General features: G+C 39.2%; 1 protein-coding gene across 3 annotated transcripts in view; it reads left to right on the top strand.

The window, feature by feature from the left end:
- Positions 1 to 385: 385 nt before the first annotated feature.
- ANO5 (anoctamin 5) overlaps positions 386 to 15,114 on the top strand; it is a 101,863-nt gene continuing 87,134 nt past the window's right edge. For all 3 annotated transcript variants that reach the window (XM_046017571.1, XM_046017569.1, XM_046017568.1), the window contains exons 1-2: positions 386 to 820; positions 10,586 to 10,632. In XM_046017571.1, the coding sequence (XP_045873527.1) occupies positions 781 to 820; positions 10,586 to 10,632 (87 nt within the window). In that variant the 5' untranslated portion in view covers positions 386 to 780. The remainder of the gene's footprint in view (positions 821 to 10,585; positions 10,633 to 15,114) is intronic.

The raw sequence follows: 15,114 nt of genomic DNA, 5'->3' as shown, positions 1-15,114 counted from the left end.
ATGGAAGCAGACCCGGCCGGTCGGCGGAGACCGGAGGAGGAGGGTTCGGAGAGATGGGAGGAGGCAGCCGGGGAGGGACAGCAGTCTTGGGTGTGGGCCAACCGGGTAGAAGGGGACCAGCGAGACCTGTTGATGGGGCTGAGCGGCCAAGAGAGCCAGGAGGCGGCGGGGTCCTCGGGGGTCCCGGAGGCGACGGACCCGGAGGAGGCGAAGGAGCCGAGGCCCATGGGCTCCGGCGGCGGGAGCAGAGAAGGGCGGCCGGGCTGGGAGCCCTCAGAGCGGAGGGGCGGAGAGAGGGCGGCCCCCGGGGGAGGGGCGGCGGCGGTTCGGGAGGGAGGGAGCGGCGGAGAGGGGCGGGGAGAAAGGGACTGGGTGGAAGCCGAGGGGCAGTCCCGGGAGGCCGTGAGTATCAGCAGCCCAGAGGAGGAGTTGTGGAGCCTGGGCGTCCCGGGGCCCAGGAAGCTCCGGGAACGGTACTGGGAGGGCACCCAGGAGCGCTGCCGGGAGAGGGAGGTGAAGCGCAGGGCCAAGGGCGCGAAGCCGTTCGAGAGTAAGTACCAGCTGGAGAAGAAGCCCAACTGGCTGAAGAACCCGACGCTGGTGGGGACCGAGCAGAGGGAGGTCCTCAAAGTGAAGACTGAGGAAAACTTGGCCAACTGGGTGTCCGGGCAGCAAAGCCAGCGGGCCACTATTCGATTCAACGTCTACCCCAGACCTCACCTCCAGTCGCAGTGGCCCATCTGCCGCCACTCGGTCAGTGTCATTAACGAGCTGGCGAAGATGGGCGACCCAGACGTCCTGGAGATGGTGCAGGAGGAAGGTAGGAGCCGGCGGACTCCGTGGCGCGGGGGAGGGCCGGGGTGGGCGCGCGGGGACCCCGAGGGACGTTGACGGCCCTGCGGCCTGGATCCCGGGGACGTTCTCGGGGTGGCGTGCCCTGCGCGAGACAGCGGCTGCAAGACGCACAGTCCCTGCCCTGGCGGGTGGCTGGGTGTCAGCGCACCGTGATTTCCCCTGCCTGCCGCTCGCGCTAGCCCGGGACCTGCGTCCTGTGACCCCGGCGGTTCCGAGACCGCCGTGCTGCTCCGGTGTGCGCCGCCGGGCGGTGGAATAATGCGGCCGGCAAGGCGAGCGCGCTTGCCGCGGGAGCTGCGGCACTCTGGCCTCAGACTCCCACGCGGAGCCGCGGCTTTGGGTATGTGACAGCGGTCCCCGGTGTACGGAGCTAGCCCTTGAGTTCTTCAGCCTCTCTTCATTTGCCAATTACTGATCAAGCTGCGAGATCCTTGGTAATTATGCGAGGGGCAGACCCTACGGTCCATGGGCTTGAGATTCTTGTGCACCTGGAAACGCTGCTGTTTTACTGGCTTTCACTGAATCTTCAGTTCCGTTGAGAAATATATGCTCATTGTTTGCTAAGGCCGTTGCACAGACCTATGTTCTATGGATCTTTTTCAGTAGACACATATGTCTAAGAATGCACGTATTTTGGGGGGACTATCTCCAGGACTCTCAACTTCCCTCGGTGACACTCTCTTTTCATGTCTTGTTTGGTATTAGATCTGAACAGGGAAACAGTTGTTTGTTTGTTTTTTGAGTGATAAAGCATCCAAGTAGGCCTTATTATTGAGTCTCCAGAGTCACCAAGAAATACAATGCATTATTGAATCCGCCTCTCCTTTCTTAACAGTTTTATTGAGATGTAATTTAGATACCGTAAGTCACCTATTTAAAGTGTACAACTCGGTGCTTTTTAGTATATTTACGGTTTTGCAGTCACCACCGCAAATAGAAACTTTAGCCAATAGAAACCTTAGCTGTCACTCCCCATCCCCCTATTTCCTACACTTAGCTCTAGGCAGTTCCTAATCTATTTACTCACCAGATGTACCTATTCCGGACACTTCCTACAAACAGACTCTTACAATATGTGGTCTTTTGTAACTATTTTCTGTCTCTTACCATAATGTTTCTGAAGTTCATCCGTGTTGTAATTTGCCTCCTTCCTTTTTATTGCGATGTACTACTTCATCATTATAGACATACCACATTTTATCTAGTCATCAGTTGGTGGAGAATTGGGTTGTACCTTTTTTTCCCATCACCACAGATATTGCTGCTCTGAAATTCATGGACAAGTTTTTGTATGAACACACGTTTTTTCCTAGAGACAGAATGCTAACATTTTACCTTTTAGACATAATAGTTAATGAGGTGTTTCTAGGATTTGTTACATTTCCTTTGTTTATTTTCATCAAAATTGGATACATAAGCAATCAATCTTATCCAGTTAGCTGTTTTCCCACAATCTAATAATTTTTTAACTGAATTGTAAAGGCAATGAGTAAATATATATGTATATATGTGTGTGCGTGTGTTTTTTTTAAATGATTTATTTGTTTACTTTTGCAAGAGAGAGAGAATGAGTGAGAGGGGCAGAGGAGAGGGAGAGAGAACCTCAAACTCTGCACTGAGCATTGAGCCCGATTCAGGGCTCAATCTCAGGACCCTGAGATCATAACCTGAGTGGAAAACAAGAGTTGGTCACTTAACCTACCTCATCAGCCAGGCACCCCAAGTGTAACGATGTTTAGATAGTTATGTAAACAGATATTACTGGTAAAATGTCAGTGTTGCTGAAATTGAACTATTGACTACTTGACATTGTAAGGAAGTTGTGATTTGAAATATTAATTCTTTAGTTTATGACACATTCAACATGGCAAAAGGCAGGTTTAAGGGTTTAACATTAGAAAAGACACAAGTAAAGTTGAATGTAAAGTTGCTTGAATCTTTACAACTGCTTTAAGCATTGAATATAGCCAAACCACCCTTCCTTTAGGATTGTGAATATTTGAGTGTATGCATTTTGTTTTATGCTGCTGGAAGAGGTGTAAACTGAGAAGATTATTTGGTAAATGCAAGGGCTATTTTTGGGCTCAGGGTTTGTTGGAGTGTGTATTCTTAGCAATGTGCTTTCAGAGAAAACTCAAAGCCCAGTCTTTGGGTTGGCTTTACTTTTGCTCATATTTTATGATTCTCCATAGCATTTGATGTTAAACCTTTTATATGTCTGGTTTCCAGCCCATAGGAAGAGTGTAATTATTTCTACTGATTTTAGAGGATGCTGGAGGAATGACAAGAGACTGACTTAAGAGTTGTTGGCTTCACATCCTGCTCCTTCACATCAGTTATGTTTGTTTTGACAAAGGTTTGGTGATTATGTGTAATTATGACAATTTCATACTTTGTGAGTGAGTGTGACAGTTTGCGTCTCTGGCATGTATGAGCATCTGATTGTGCATGTGTGTGTCAGACAGAGCTAGTGAGCACTATGTGTGAGAGAGAGCACAGTGTGTGAGGAAATATATCTGTTTTTGTCCAATCTTTCTGCTTTTCAGAAAAAGGGGAGAGTTTACAAAGTGTGTCCCATCTGGTTCTGGGGGCTTGCCCTCTCACGAAGGATGATGTAACTGGGCTGGGTATCCAAAGAGGGCACCATTCGGGGTAGGGGGTGAGAGCAGGAAGGAGACGAACACAGGGGACAGAAGTTTCAGGCCAGCACTGAAAGGAGAATATCAGGAAGGATACAGTATGAAAAATGAACAATAGTTAGTTAAGGAAGAAGAGAGTTGTTAGTTCTAAGGAAGGAAAGCAAGTTGAAAGGGAGATGGGTAAGAGAATTAATAGGGGTAGGAAATAACCTGGAGGAGCTGTGTTCTCCCTTTTCCACATTCTCAAATAAACACATTGCATCCAGCTCAGATAGCAACTTGAAAATGTTTTGTTTCAATGAGTTGCTTTATGTTAAATGCAGCAAAAATGCTAAGGAGAAGGAAGGGTTAGTGCTTACAGTTTTTCAACTCTCTCTTCTAAAAAACAGAATTCTAAAATACTCTATAATCCTAGCTTAAGGCTTGCACTTCTTCCCTCTGTACTATGAACAATTCTTGTGCATAATGACTCTTTTTGTTCTCAAGAAAATAAAAGCCTCCCCTAAGTCAGAATTCAAGTACCCTGCATTGAAAGACAAAGCATGTATTCCTTGGAATTCTATTTTTTGTGTACTTATTATGAGAGTTTGCTAGATTGGTTTTTTTCTCATTCGAAAATCCTGTGAAAGATGGTTGCCATATTGGGTAATTTTGAGCTCTACATCTAGACAGTACTCATGGGTAGAACATTTTGGTGATGGTACTGGACCATGTTTTATATCTTTCAAATAATTTTTACTTACACTTTTAGTCTTTTAGATGAGAAAGCCTGCACTTGGAAAAGTTAAACGATATAGCTCTAGCCACAGTTTAGTTTTCGTGCTTTGCTATCGCTTTTGCTATTGACTTTTTAATAGCAGACCCTGCAACAAAAAAAGATCTGAATACCAAAGAAATTCTTTTTTTTTAAGATTTTTATTTATTTATTTTATTTATTTGACACAGAGAGAGAGAGACCACAAGTAGACAGAGAGACAGGCAGAGAGAGAGAGAGGGAAGCAGGCTCGCCGCCAAGCAGAGAGCCCGATGCGGGACTCGATCCCAGGACCCTGAGATCATGACCTGAGCCGAAGGCAGCGGCTTAACCCACTGAGCCACCCAGGCGCCCCCCAAAGAAATTCTTTAGTCTTTATTCTGACACTCTCAAATTTATCTCAAAGAATTTAAGATTTGAAAATCAGTAACAGAATATATCCTAATAATAATAACAATATCAACAATAATCAAAATATCAAAATATCAAATATCAAATATCAAAAATAACTTAGATTCATTGACCTCTGCGCCCTCATAGCTGCATGAAACACTTCACATGAAATTATCTCATTTAATGCTTGCACAGACCGGATGAGGTGGACATAATCCCATGTATATGATACTTGGAGGCTTTCAATTTATGCATATAAGTTGCAAGGAAGGCTGGGATATGTGCGTTTTGTTTTGGTTTTGGTTTTGCTAGAGCATATTGCTTCACCAGTAATTAGTGTTTCATTAGTGAAGAGGAAGGTGGAAAAAGGATACTTGTGGGCAGCCAGTGGCAGCCTCTCCTGTATTTGCCCACCATTAACAATCTTACCCATTTTATTAAATAAAATCTTCTCAAATTGCTCAAGCCTGGGAGAGTCGTCAATCTTTGTTCCTCAACTTGGACATCTGAAATTTGACAGCAGTTTATTTCAAATGTTTACATAAGTGTCTGTGAGTCATTGATGTGTTTTCCCACACACTTGCCCCCACTGCAGCAGAGACAGCCACACTTTCTTCCTGGTTGACTGGTTTACTGTAGCAACTCCTAATTTGCCTCTTTGCTCCATCCCTGTGCCTTCCTTTTAACTCATTCTTCATTGAGGGACCTGTGCTTTCCATAGAGTATAAAAATAAATACGACTTAAAAGCTTTTTTGTGGGGGGACCTGGTGGTTCCGTTGGTTCAGCATCTGACTCTTGATCTCAGCCCAGGTCTTGATCTCAGGGTCATGAGTTGAAGCCCCTGCATTGAGCTCTACCCTGAGCTTGGAGTCTACTTAAAAACAACAACAACAACAAAAACCTCTTTTGTGGCTATTTTACTTAGAAAAAAAAATCCAGGTATACAGAGTCTTCCACAAACTGTCCCCAACTCTGTGCCTCTCTGTTCTGTCCTGCCCCTCTACCTCACCCCTCATCTCCAGCTTGACCTTCACTTCTTTGAACATGTCAAAACCATTTCTGCCTTCCAGACTGTACGTGTTCTCATACGGCTTGAATGTGCTCAACTTTCACACTTGATCTTAGCCAAAAGGCTGAGAAGCGATGTGTGCTCAACTTTCAGGTCTCAGTATGTATATTCCTGCCTCAGAGAGATTTTTTGAATTTCTCATAACTAAACTACTCCCCTGCCCAGCTCTGTTTATAGCATTTATCTCAAGTTTTGGTCTGCTTCCTCTGCAGAACTGAAACTTCTTTTTTTTTTTTTTTTTTTAAAGATTTTATTTATTTATTTGACAGAGAGAGATCACAAGTAGGCAGAGAGGCAGGCAGAGAGAGAGGGAAGCAGGCTCCCCGCTGAGCAGAGAGCCCGATGTGGGACTCGCTCCCAGGACCCTGAGATCATGAACTGAGCCGAAGGCAGCGGCTTAATCCACTGAGCCACCCAGGCGCCCCAGAACTGAAACTTCTTAACAACGGAGAATCAACACATGTTAACCAGTATCACATTATTATCATTGTTACGTTAATGATCCAATACTGAGAGCTGTTCAAGGTCTGAGATTTTATTGTAGCTGGAAGTTAACAGAATATCCCATTACAGTTTCATGGATACTGGTAGAAGATATAAGACACATGGATCAGAGACAAAGGACAGTTTATTACTCACAGCAATCACCGTAGCCCGAGTAGCAGGATTTTCTTCCCATTTCTTGGGCCCAAGTTGCCAAAAATCAACTCAAAGAGACCCAGAAAATACCTGTGTATGTGGTGGTTGTAATACAGGAGAGCAGTCTCAAGTTAAGGAACTTGAGCCTTTTGTACTAGTCAGTAATTATGCCTTCTGTTTGCTCTGGAGGAAGACACTACTGCAGTAGTCCCAGATGTGAGCAAACCTACCCTTTGCTACAGAAGGAGATGCTGTATCTTCCAAGGTGTTCCCTCAACCAGGATCCTTGAAATGATAATCCAGAACAGAGGGCAGTCAGTGTCTCACTTGCAAGATACACAGAAACATGAGAGACCCACAGAGAATTGTCTCTAAACAATATCTGCCCCTAAGTATTCATCTTTAAGTAACGTACTTGGGTTTTGCATAATTAACTTTATGTAAGTGAAATATTAAAGTTTCTGCCCCCCCTTTTTTTTGCTAAAAAATATTTTTTGGAGATTTATCCATCTTTTTACATATAATTGAAATTCATTCCATTTTGTTACTAGATCCAATACCTAGTATTATTATATATATTATTGGCTATAATATCACATACTTGTATTTATCCATTTCACTATTTCTGGATATTTAAGATGATTTTGGTTTCCTAGTTATTCCCAGCAATACTTTTATGGACATTCTTGTACATTCCCATATGCCTGTATTTCTTTTGAGTATACCTAAGATAGCACATCTCAAACTTTTTGATCTCAGGATCTCTCTTCATATTTTAAACAATTATTAGGAACCTCAAAGAGCTTTTGTTTATATGAGTTATGTCTGTTGTTATTTACTAAGGATTTCCACTTTTACCTGTTCTATTAAAAATAGTACTGGAAGTTCTCACCTGACTATTTGGCAAGAAAAAGAAATAAAAGACATCCACATTGGAAAAGAATAATTAAAATTCTCTCTATTCATAGATGATATGATCTTATATGTAGAAAACCCTAAAAAAGTACCCCCCAAAACCTCTTAGAACCTATAATGCATTCATAAAAGCAGAAATACACAAAAATACAGTTGCAATTTTGTACACTAACAATGAACAATCTGAAAAGGAAATTGGGAAAACAATCCTATTTACAGAATAAGAGACATATCTACAAAAAGGTTGCTACAGCTAATGTCAAAAAAAGTTACTGCCTTCCAGGATTTTTGTGGTTTCAGGTCTGACATTTAGGTCTTTAATCCAGGAGTGCATTGGGATGAACATTGGGAGATGTATGGAAATGTTGAAATTTTATATTGTACACCTGAAACTAATATAACACGGTATGTTAACTAACTGAAATTAAAATGAAAACTTAAGAAAAGAGCAATATTTAAGAATTAACCAAAGATTGAAAGACTTATGTAAATAAAACTACAAAACACTGATGAAAAAATTTTTTAAAAATGCAAACATACCTCATGTCCATAGATTGGAAGACTTAATAAGATGTCAATACAGTGCAGTTCCAATTAAAATTCCAATGATGTTTTTTGCAGAAATAGAAAAACACATCCTAAAATTCATATGAACTCTCTATGAATGCTGAATAGACTATCAATCTTAAAACAGAAGAATAAGGGACACCTGGGTGGCTCAGTGGGTTAAAGCTTCTGGCTTCGGCTCCAGTCATGATCCCAGGGTCCTGGGATCGAGCCCCACATTGGGCTCTCTGCTTAGCAGGGAGCCTGTTTCCCCATCTCTGCCTGTCTCTCTGCTTACTTGTGATCTGTGTGTCAAATAAATAAATAAAATCTTAAAAAAAAAACAAAACCCAACAACAGAAGAATAAAGCTGGAAGATTCACACTTCCTGATTTCTAAACTTACCACAGAGCTACAGTAATACAGTGTGGAACTGGCATGAAAACAGACATAGCCCAATGGAATAGAATAGAAAGCCCAGAAATAAATTCTCACATATATGGTCAAGTGACTTCTGGGGAAAGGACAGTTTTTTCATCAGATGGTGCTGGGAAATTTGGATACCCACATACAAAAGAATGAAACTGGACCCTTACCACCACCATATACAAAAGTTAACTCAAAATGGATCAAACTTAAATGTAAGACCTAAAACTATCAACCTCTTAGAAGAAAAGAGAGCCAGTTTCATAACATTGGATTTGGCAGTGTGACGCCAAATGCACATGCAAGAAAAGAAAAAGAGACAAAATGACCTCATGAATATGAAAAAAAAATTGTGCATCAAAAGATACTATAAGCAGGGGCGCCTGGGTGGCTCAGTGGGTTAAGGCCTCTGCCTTCGGCTCAGGTCATGGTCCCAGAGTCCTGGGATCGAGCCCCGCATCGGGCTCTCTGCTCAGCAGGAGGCCTGCTTCCTCCTCTCTCTCTGCCTGCCTCTCTGCCTGCTTGTGATCTCTGTCTGTCAAATAAATGAATAAATCTTTAAAAAAAAAAAAAAAGATACTATAAGCAGTCTAAAAAAGCAAACCACAGAGTGGGAGAAAATGTTTCCAAATCATATATCTGATCCGGAATATGTAAGGAGCTCCTGAAACTCAACAATAAAAAAATTCTGGTTAAAAAACAGGGAAAGGATTTGGATACACATACATAAAAATATAAAATTGGCCAATAAGAAGATGAAAAGATGCTCAATAGCAAAATCATTAGGGAAGTGCAAATCAAAACTAACGTGAGCTACGGCCTCAAACCCATTAAAATGGCCACTATCCAAAAAAATAAAAAAGTAAAAGGATTTGATGAGAATGTGGAGTCATTAGAGTCTTATGGACTGTTGGTGAGAATGTATAGTGGTAGAGTTGCTGTGGAAAACAATATGGCAGTTCCTCAGAAAATTCAAAATTGAATCGCTATACCATCCAGCAATTCCACTTTTCAGTATATGCTCAAAATAATTGAAAGGAGGATCTCAAAGGGATATTTTTATAGCCATGTTGATAGCAGCATTATTCATAATAGCTAAAATATGGAAACAGTCCAAGTGTTCATTAACAGATGAGTGGATAAATAAAATATGGTATACACATACAGTAGAATATTATGTAGCCTCAAAAAGGAAGAACATATGCTACAACATTGATGAACCTTGAGGACATTATGCTAGGTGAAGTAAACCACTCACATAATGACAAATTCTGTATGATTCCACTTTTATAAGGTACATAGAGTAGTGAAGACTGTAGAGACAGAAAGTAGAATGGTAGTTGCTAGGGACTGGAGGAGAGGAGAATTAGGAGTTATTGATAATGGGTATTGTGTTTCAGTTTTACAAAATTTAGTTCTGGAGATAGATGGTGGTGATGGTTGCTCAATATTATGAATATATTTAATACCTTTGAACAGTACACTTAAAAATGGTTAGATAGTAAAGTTTGTTATCTATATTTTACACAATAAAAAATGGGGAAAGGACAACAAAAAAAAGAAAGAAAAAAGAAATAGAAAGAGGTATTCAAGTGGTAGATTTGTATTTTCTATATTTTTAGAAAATATATGAACACTTCCTAAGGTTAGAGTTACTGTGGATGGCCCTTTATTCCATTCCCATGGTGATCTTCTCCAAAAAATGTTTTTATATAGGAAGGCTTTGACTTGAAAAGTATTTCTCACTGTTTCTCCAATGTAGAATCACTAGAGAATAAAATCTTCTATGTTTAATTTTTTTTAGCGTCAGAAATTTATTCGAGGATGTATTTCAGCCCAAATGACTTAACACATAACTATCACAAAGCTCATGTGTATGAGGAAAGTCATTTGGCCTGTTTAGAACTGGTGGTGTCCTTCAGTGCTTTCCTTGCAGACAGTTTGATTCAATTCCAGGAAAACACGCTGACTGAATATTAAATCTCACACAGTGAAAACTAAGAGGTAACGATGGACATCCCTATCGGATGCTTTCCTCTTTGCAGTTTTGCGGCTACAGATTAATAACTGCATTTATTGGAGTTAATTTTATTTCTTAGTGGGTAAGATTATACTTTACACATCAGTGTTTACTTTTCCCTTGGGTTATAGACAGTTTTTGGTGCTGACTTCTACTGACAGCTATTTTGGACAACTTTGCTCCAGAAAGGTTTTGGATGCGTCCTTCTGGTATTTTTTCTTTGAACTCTTTTGTTTAATTTTGGAATTTCTTTTTTCTCCTCATGCAGACTTTTAACCTATTCTGATCAGTTGATCATTCTAACATTTTTTTCCTTTCTTTAATTTAGAGAGACTATCCAATATAGAAGCAGAATATGTTTTCGGAATGAATGAGGTAAGTTAAATGTATATGTATTCACTTCTTATAAGTCAGAACAGAAAATCAAGACAAGGTTAGAAATGTACTTCATCTGAATACTTGGGTCTTTGTAATTCATTATTTACTCATACTACATTCTTCTTATTTTGTCCTCTGATCTGTTCATGTTTTTGGTAAGGAAAGCAAATTCCATATTTCATGTAGATTTAATATTCGATCTTTCTAGATGTGATAAGGGAGAAAATATGTTTGGATTAGTTTTGAGGCTCCCTGTGAAACAAACTCAGATATTCTGAGTCTTGCAGTGTAAGAGAAGAATATTTGGCTTAACTTTGTTAGAGTATAATGTGGGTGGGATATGTGACAGCTTTTTATGTTACCCTTATTGGTATGTGAAGAGTGCTTATTGATGACTATGCTACATTTGAATGACTCAACTCAAATTAAGTACATATATTAAATGAAATAATAAAATTAAATACAAGTTGTAAAAGTAAAAAAAAACTTAACTAAACCTTATTTTTTTATATAATCTTGCAAAAATATACTAAAAATTCACATTTCTTGTATACAGAGTATAGGCATTCTAAAGATATTTCAGATAAAATAATCTTTCTGGTAGGCTCCAGCTGACACAAAAGCACTCACAGAGGTAGACTTCTTTGAATTGGGTTGGGGTGTTGAGCCATATAGGAAAAAAGTTCTTTAAAAATAGATAGTTTTTTAATAATGACTGAAATTCGCACCCTGGAAAACACAACCCACCAGATAGATGGACTGAATAAGCTGGTTGACTTAAGATTCACAGAAATTCTGGGATTCTTTTAAAACCTGTGACCAAAATGCTGGGAGAAATAGAATATGGCAACCAAGGGGACTATGAAAATCGTTTAGTTCAGTGACTTTTATAGTGTAGTTTGTAGAGCACCTGAATAACAATTATATTAAAATTTTCTTAAAAATGTAGACTCCTGGGTCCAATCTTAGATTGCTAATCATATTACTGGGGAATAATGTTATAGAGTTATGATTTAAAATAACATCCCAAGTGATCTTTATTGTTACTGAAGTTTGAAAACCACTGTCATAAAGCAGACTCTCCACAATTTAAAGTGATGTAATATGACTCAGGGAACATATTTATTAAATAAGTAAGTGATTCAAGGTCACTATGTAAAAAGTAACATGAAAATATTGTATTTCTCTGGAGTGGACTGAAAAAACAGTTATCATATGAGATTTACTGATCCAGTTTAAATGGTAATAAATAGATTGTCATTTTCATGTTGTTCATATTGACATAATAATAATATACTCCTCACAGATCTCTATATGCATTGCTGAAGTTAACTTCAATTACAGTTAATTTCTTTGCTTCTGTGTGTATCTTTCATTTGCATACACACACTCTAGACTTAAACTTTTATAATAGAAAAACAATTTCATCAAGTCGTATTTGTTCTGTTCCTTATCTCTTTGCATATTTAAAAAGCAATGGATATTCCTTCCTTGCTTTCAACCTTGGATGGGTCTTCATTTGAAACAATTTTGCTTAGATTTTCAAGGCTTTACATTTGACTTAACGTTTTTCATATAAAGTACTTTGGAGTAAAAATAACATCTCTCTGAAACTTAATTAAAGAATGCCTAATAGAGTTTGGAATTATTAAATGGATATATTATCAAATTAATTAGTTCAAAAGTGACCGTAGCTTTTACTTCCAGAAAGATGGAGTAGGAAAAATTTTCCCTGTTCCTTCTGCTAAATACTACTAAAAACCTGGGCATTATATATAAAACAAGAAGACTCTGAAAGTTAGAGAGAAGAAGAAAACTGTCTAGTGTCTAGGGACAACACTGAAGTTAGTTTGCTAGGTTTTAGTGAGGAGACTAGGCTTTAACCCCTGTTTGGTGATAACAGCATGCCCCAAATCCTCCTAGAGTTTGTGTCAAAGAATTCTGAATGAGGATCCAGGACTTTCATTCCCACTGGATGTTAACATGTCCCTCTCTCACAATCCCCTGCGTGAAGTTGGTGGAGACCATGTAAGCAGCTAGACTTCCACTCTCATCAGTAGCAATAAGGTGCCCAATGCTTTTCTGCTGGGTTGGTATTAGAGGTAGCCTAATGGAGAGCCAGTAGTTTCACCACGGTCTGGGAGAAAAGCCACCTCATTATCTCTCCCTGACAGTGAAGGCCATGTAGGAGGCACCTTTGCCCTTTCTAGCCAGCTTGGTATTGGTGAAGGTCTGATGGTAAGTTTGAACTCCCAACACCAGCCAGCATTAATGAGAAACACTTTTACCACCTTCACCACCACCTCATGTCCACAGAAGCTGAGTGGGGAACCTGGACTTCTACTTGCATCAGCTAGTGATCAGATACCACCAGAGTAGTATCAGAGGAGACTTAATAAAACATAAGGTTTGGGGCACCTGAGTGGCTCAGTTGGTTAAGCAACTGCCTTCAGCTCAGGTCATGATCCTGGAGTTCCAGGATCTAGTCCTACATCAGGCTTCCTGCTCGGTGGGAGGGTCTGCTTCTCCCTCTGACCTCTCCCCTCTCACGCTGTCTCCTCCCATTGTGTCTCTCAAATAAATAGATAAAAGTATTTTAAAAAAACAAAAGGTTTAAATAAAATCTAGACTCATAAGATAATACTCGAAAGTTCTAAAGTCCAGATTTCTAGAGGAAAGTCACACGTAATACCAAGAACCAGAAGGATAGCAGCTTGAATGAGAAAAGACAGATAACAGCGCTAAGGTGACCCAGATGTTAGAATTATTTAGATAAGGATTGTAGAGCAACATAATAATGCTTCAGTGACTATTTGTGAACATTCTTTGAACAAATAAAAAAATAGAAATCTCAGCAAAAAAAAAAAATAGACGTTTTAATGAAGAACATAATGGAAAGCTTAAAACTGAAAAATAGAATAACTGAAATTAAAAAAAAAAAACCACCTCAACAGCAAAGTGGAAAGGATAAAAGAAATCACTGAATCTGATAGAATAGAAATTTTTATTTGTCAAAAGACCTAAAACTACAAATTCAAGAATCTGAGGGAACCACAGAAATAAGTAAGTCCAAAGAAATTCACACCAATTCACAAAACTAGATACAAGAAAAAGAAAATTTTGAAGGCAGTGAGAGAGAAACAACGTCTTAACTACAAGGGAACGATAATTAAAATTACCATAGATTTCTCATCAGAAACTGTGAGGCTGAAGGAACTGGTACACATGTTTTTTCAAATACAAAGAAAGAAAGAAAGGAAAAGAAAAGAAAAAGAAGAAGAAAAAGAAAAAAAGCCAATCCAGAATTCTACAGCCAGTGAAAATATCCTTAGAAATGAGCAAGACATTCTCAAGTGAAGGAAGACTGAGGAAATTTTTTACCAGCACATCTACCTTAACAGATTGATCAAAGGAAGTTCTCTAACAGAAAATAGAAAGAATTTTGTAACGTGAGGGAGGGGGATAAAAACAACAGGAAGAATAAAAATAAGATTTTATCCTCTTGAGTTATCAAACTTATGTTTGACAGTTGTAAAAATTTTAACAACATCTGATGTGGTTCTCAGTGTATGCAGAGAAATATAGAAGATAATTATAAACAAATTATAAACAAAGAAAGGTGAGGATTTTGTATCTTACTTGAGAAAGTATGTAAACTGTAGACCGTGATAAGTAATGTATATGTAATTTAATATAAAAAGCAACCATTTTTAAAACTATATGAAGAGATACACTCAAAAACTGTTTCGAGGGGTGTCTGGGTGGCTCAGTGGGTTAAAGCCTCTGCCTTCAGCTCAGGTCATGATCCCAGGGTGCTGGGATCAAGCGCTGAATTGGGCTCTCTGCTCAGCAGGGAGCTTGCTTCCTCCAATCTCTCTCTGCCTGCCTCTCTGCCTCCTTGTGGTCTCTGTCAAATAAATAAATAAAATCTTTAAAACAAAACAAAACAAAACAAAAACTGTTTCGGTAAATAAAAGTGGAATTATAAAGTAAGGTTTCAGTAACCCACAGGAAGTCATGAAAAGACAGAGAAACACAAAATGGAGGGAACAAATAGAAACAAAAAACTTTATAAGGAAGAATTAATTGCTAATGTGTGTCAATAATTACATGAAATGTAAGAGATTTAAAAAGTGGCTTAAAAAGCATGACAATAGGAGAATTAAAAATATACATTATGGCTGAAGATATATACAAACATTAATAAGAAGAAAGTAGGGGTGTTACATTAATTTCCTATAAAGTATACTTTGGAGCAAAGAAAATTACCATGGACAGAGGGGGACATTATATAATGATAAAAAGGGTCCATTCAACAATAAGACATAGCGATGCTAAAAGTTGTATGCACCAAATAATAGCATCACAATATGTGAAGCAAAAACTAATATAATGGAAGGAAGTAATACACAACTCTATAATTATAATTGGAGACTTCACCTCTTTCTTAACAATAGATGAAAAAGCTAAATAGAAACC

Source organism: Meles meles, chromosome 8 (assembly GCF_922984935.1).
Source record: "Meles meles chromosome 8, mMelMel3.1 paternal haplotype, whole genome shotgun sequence".
Lineage (NCBI taxonomy): Eukaryota > Metazoa > Chordata > Mammalia > Carnivora > Mustelidae > Meles > Meles meles.
This window is presented reverse-complemented; position numbering and strand designations above follow the sequence as displayed.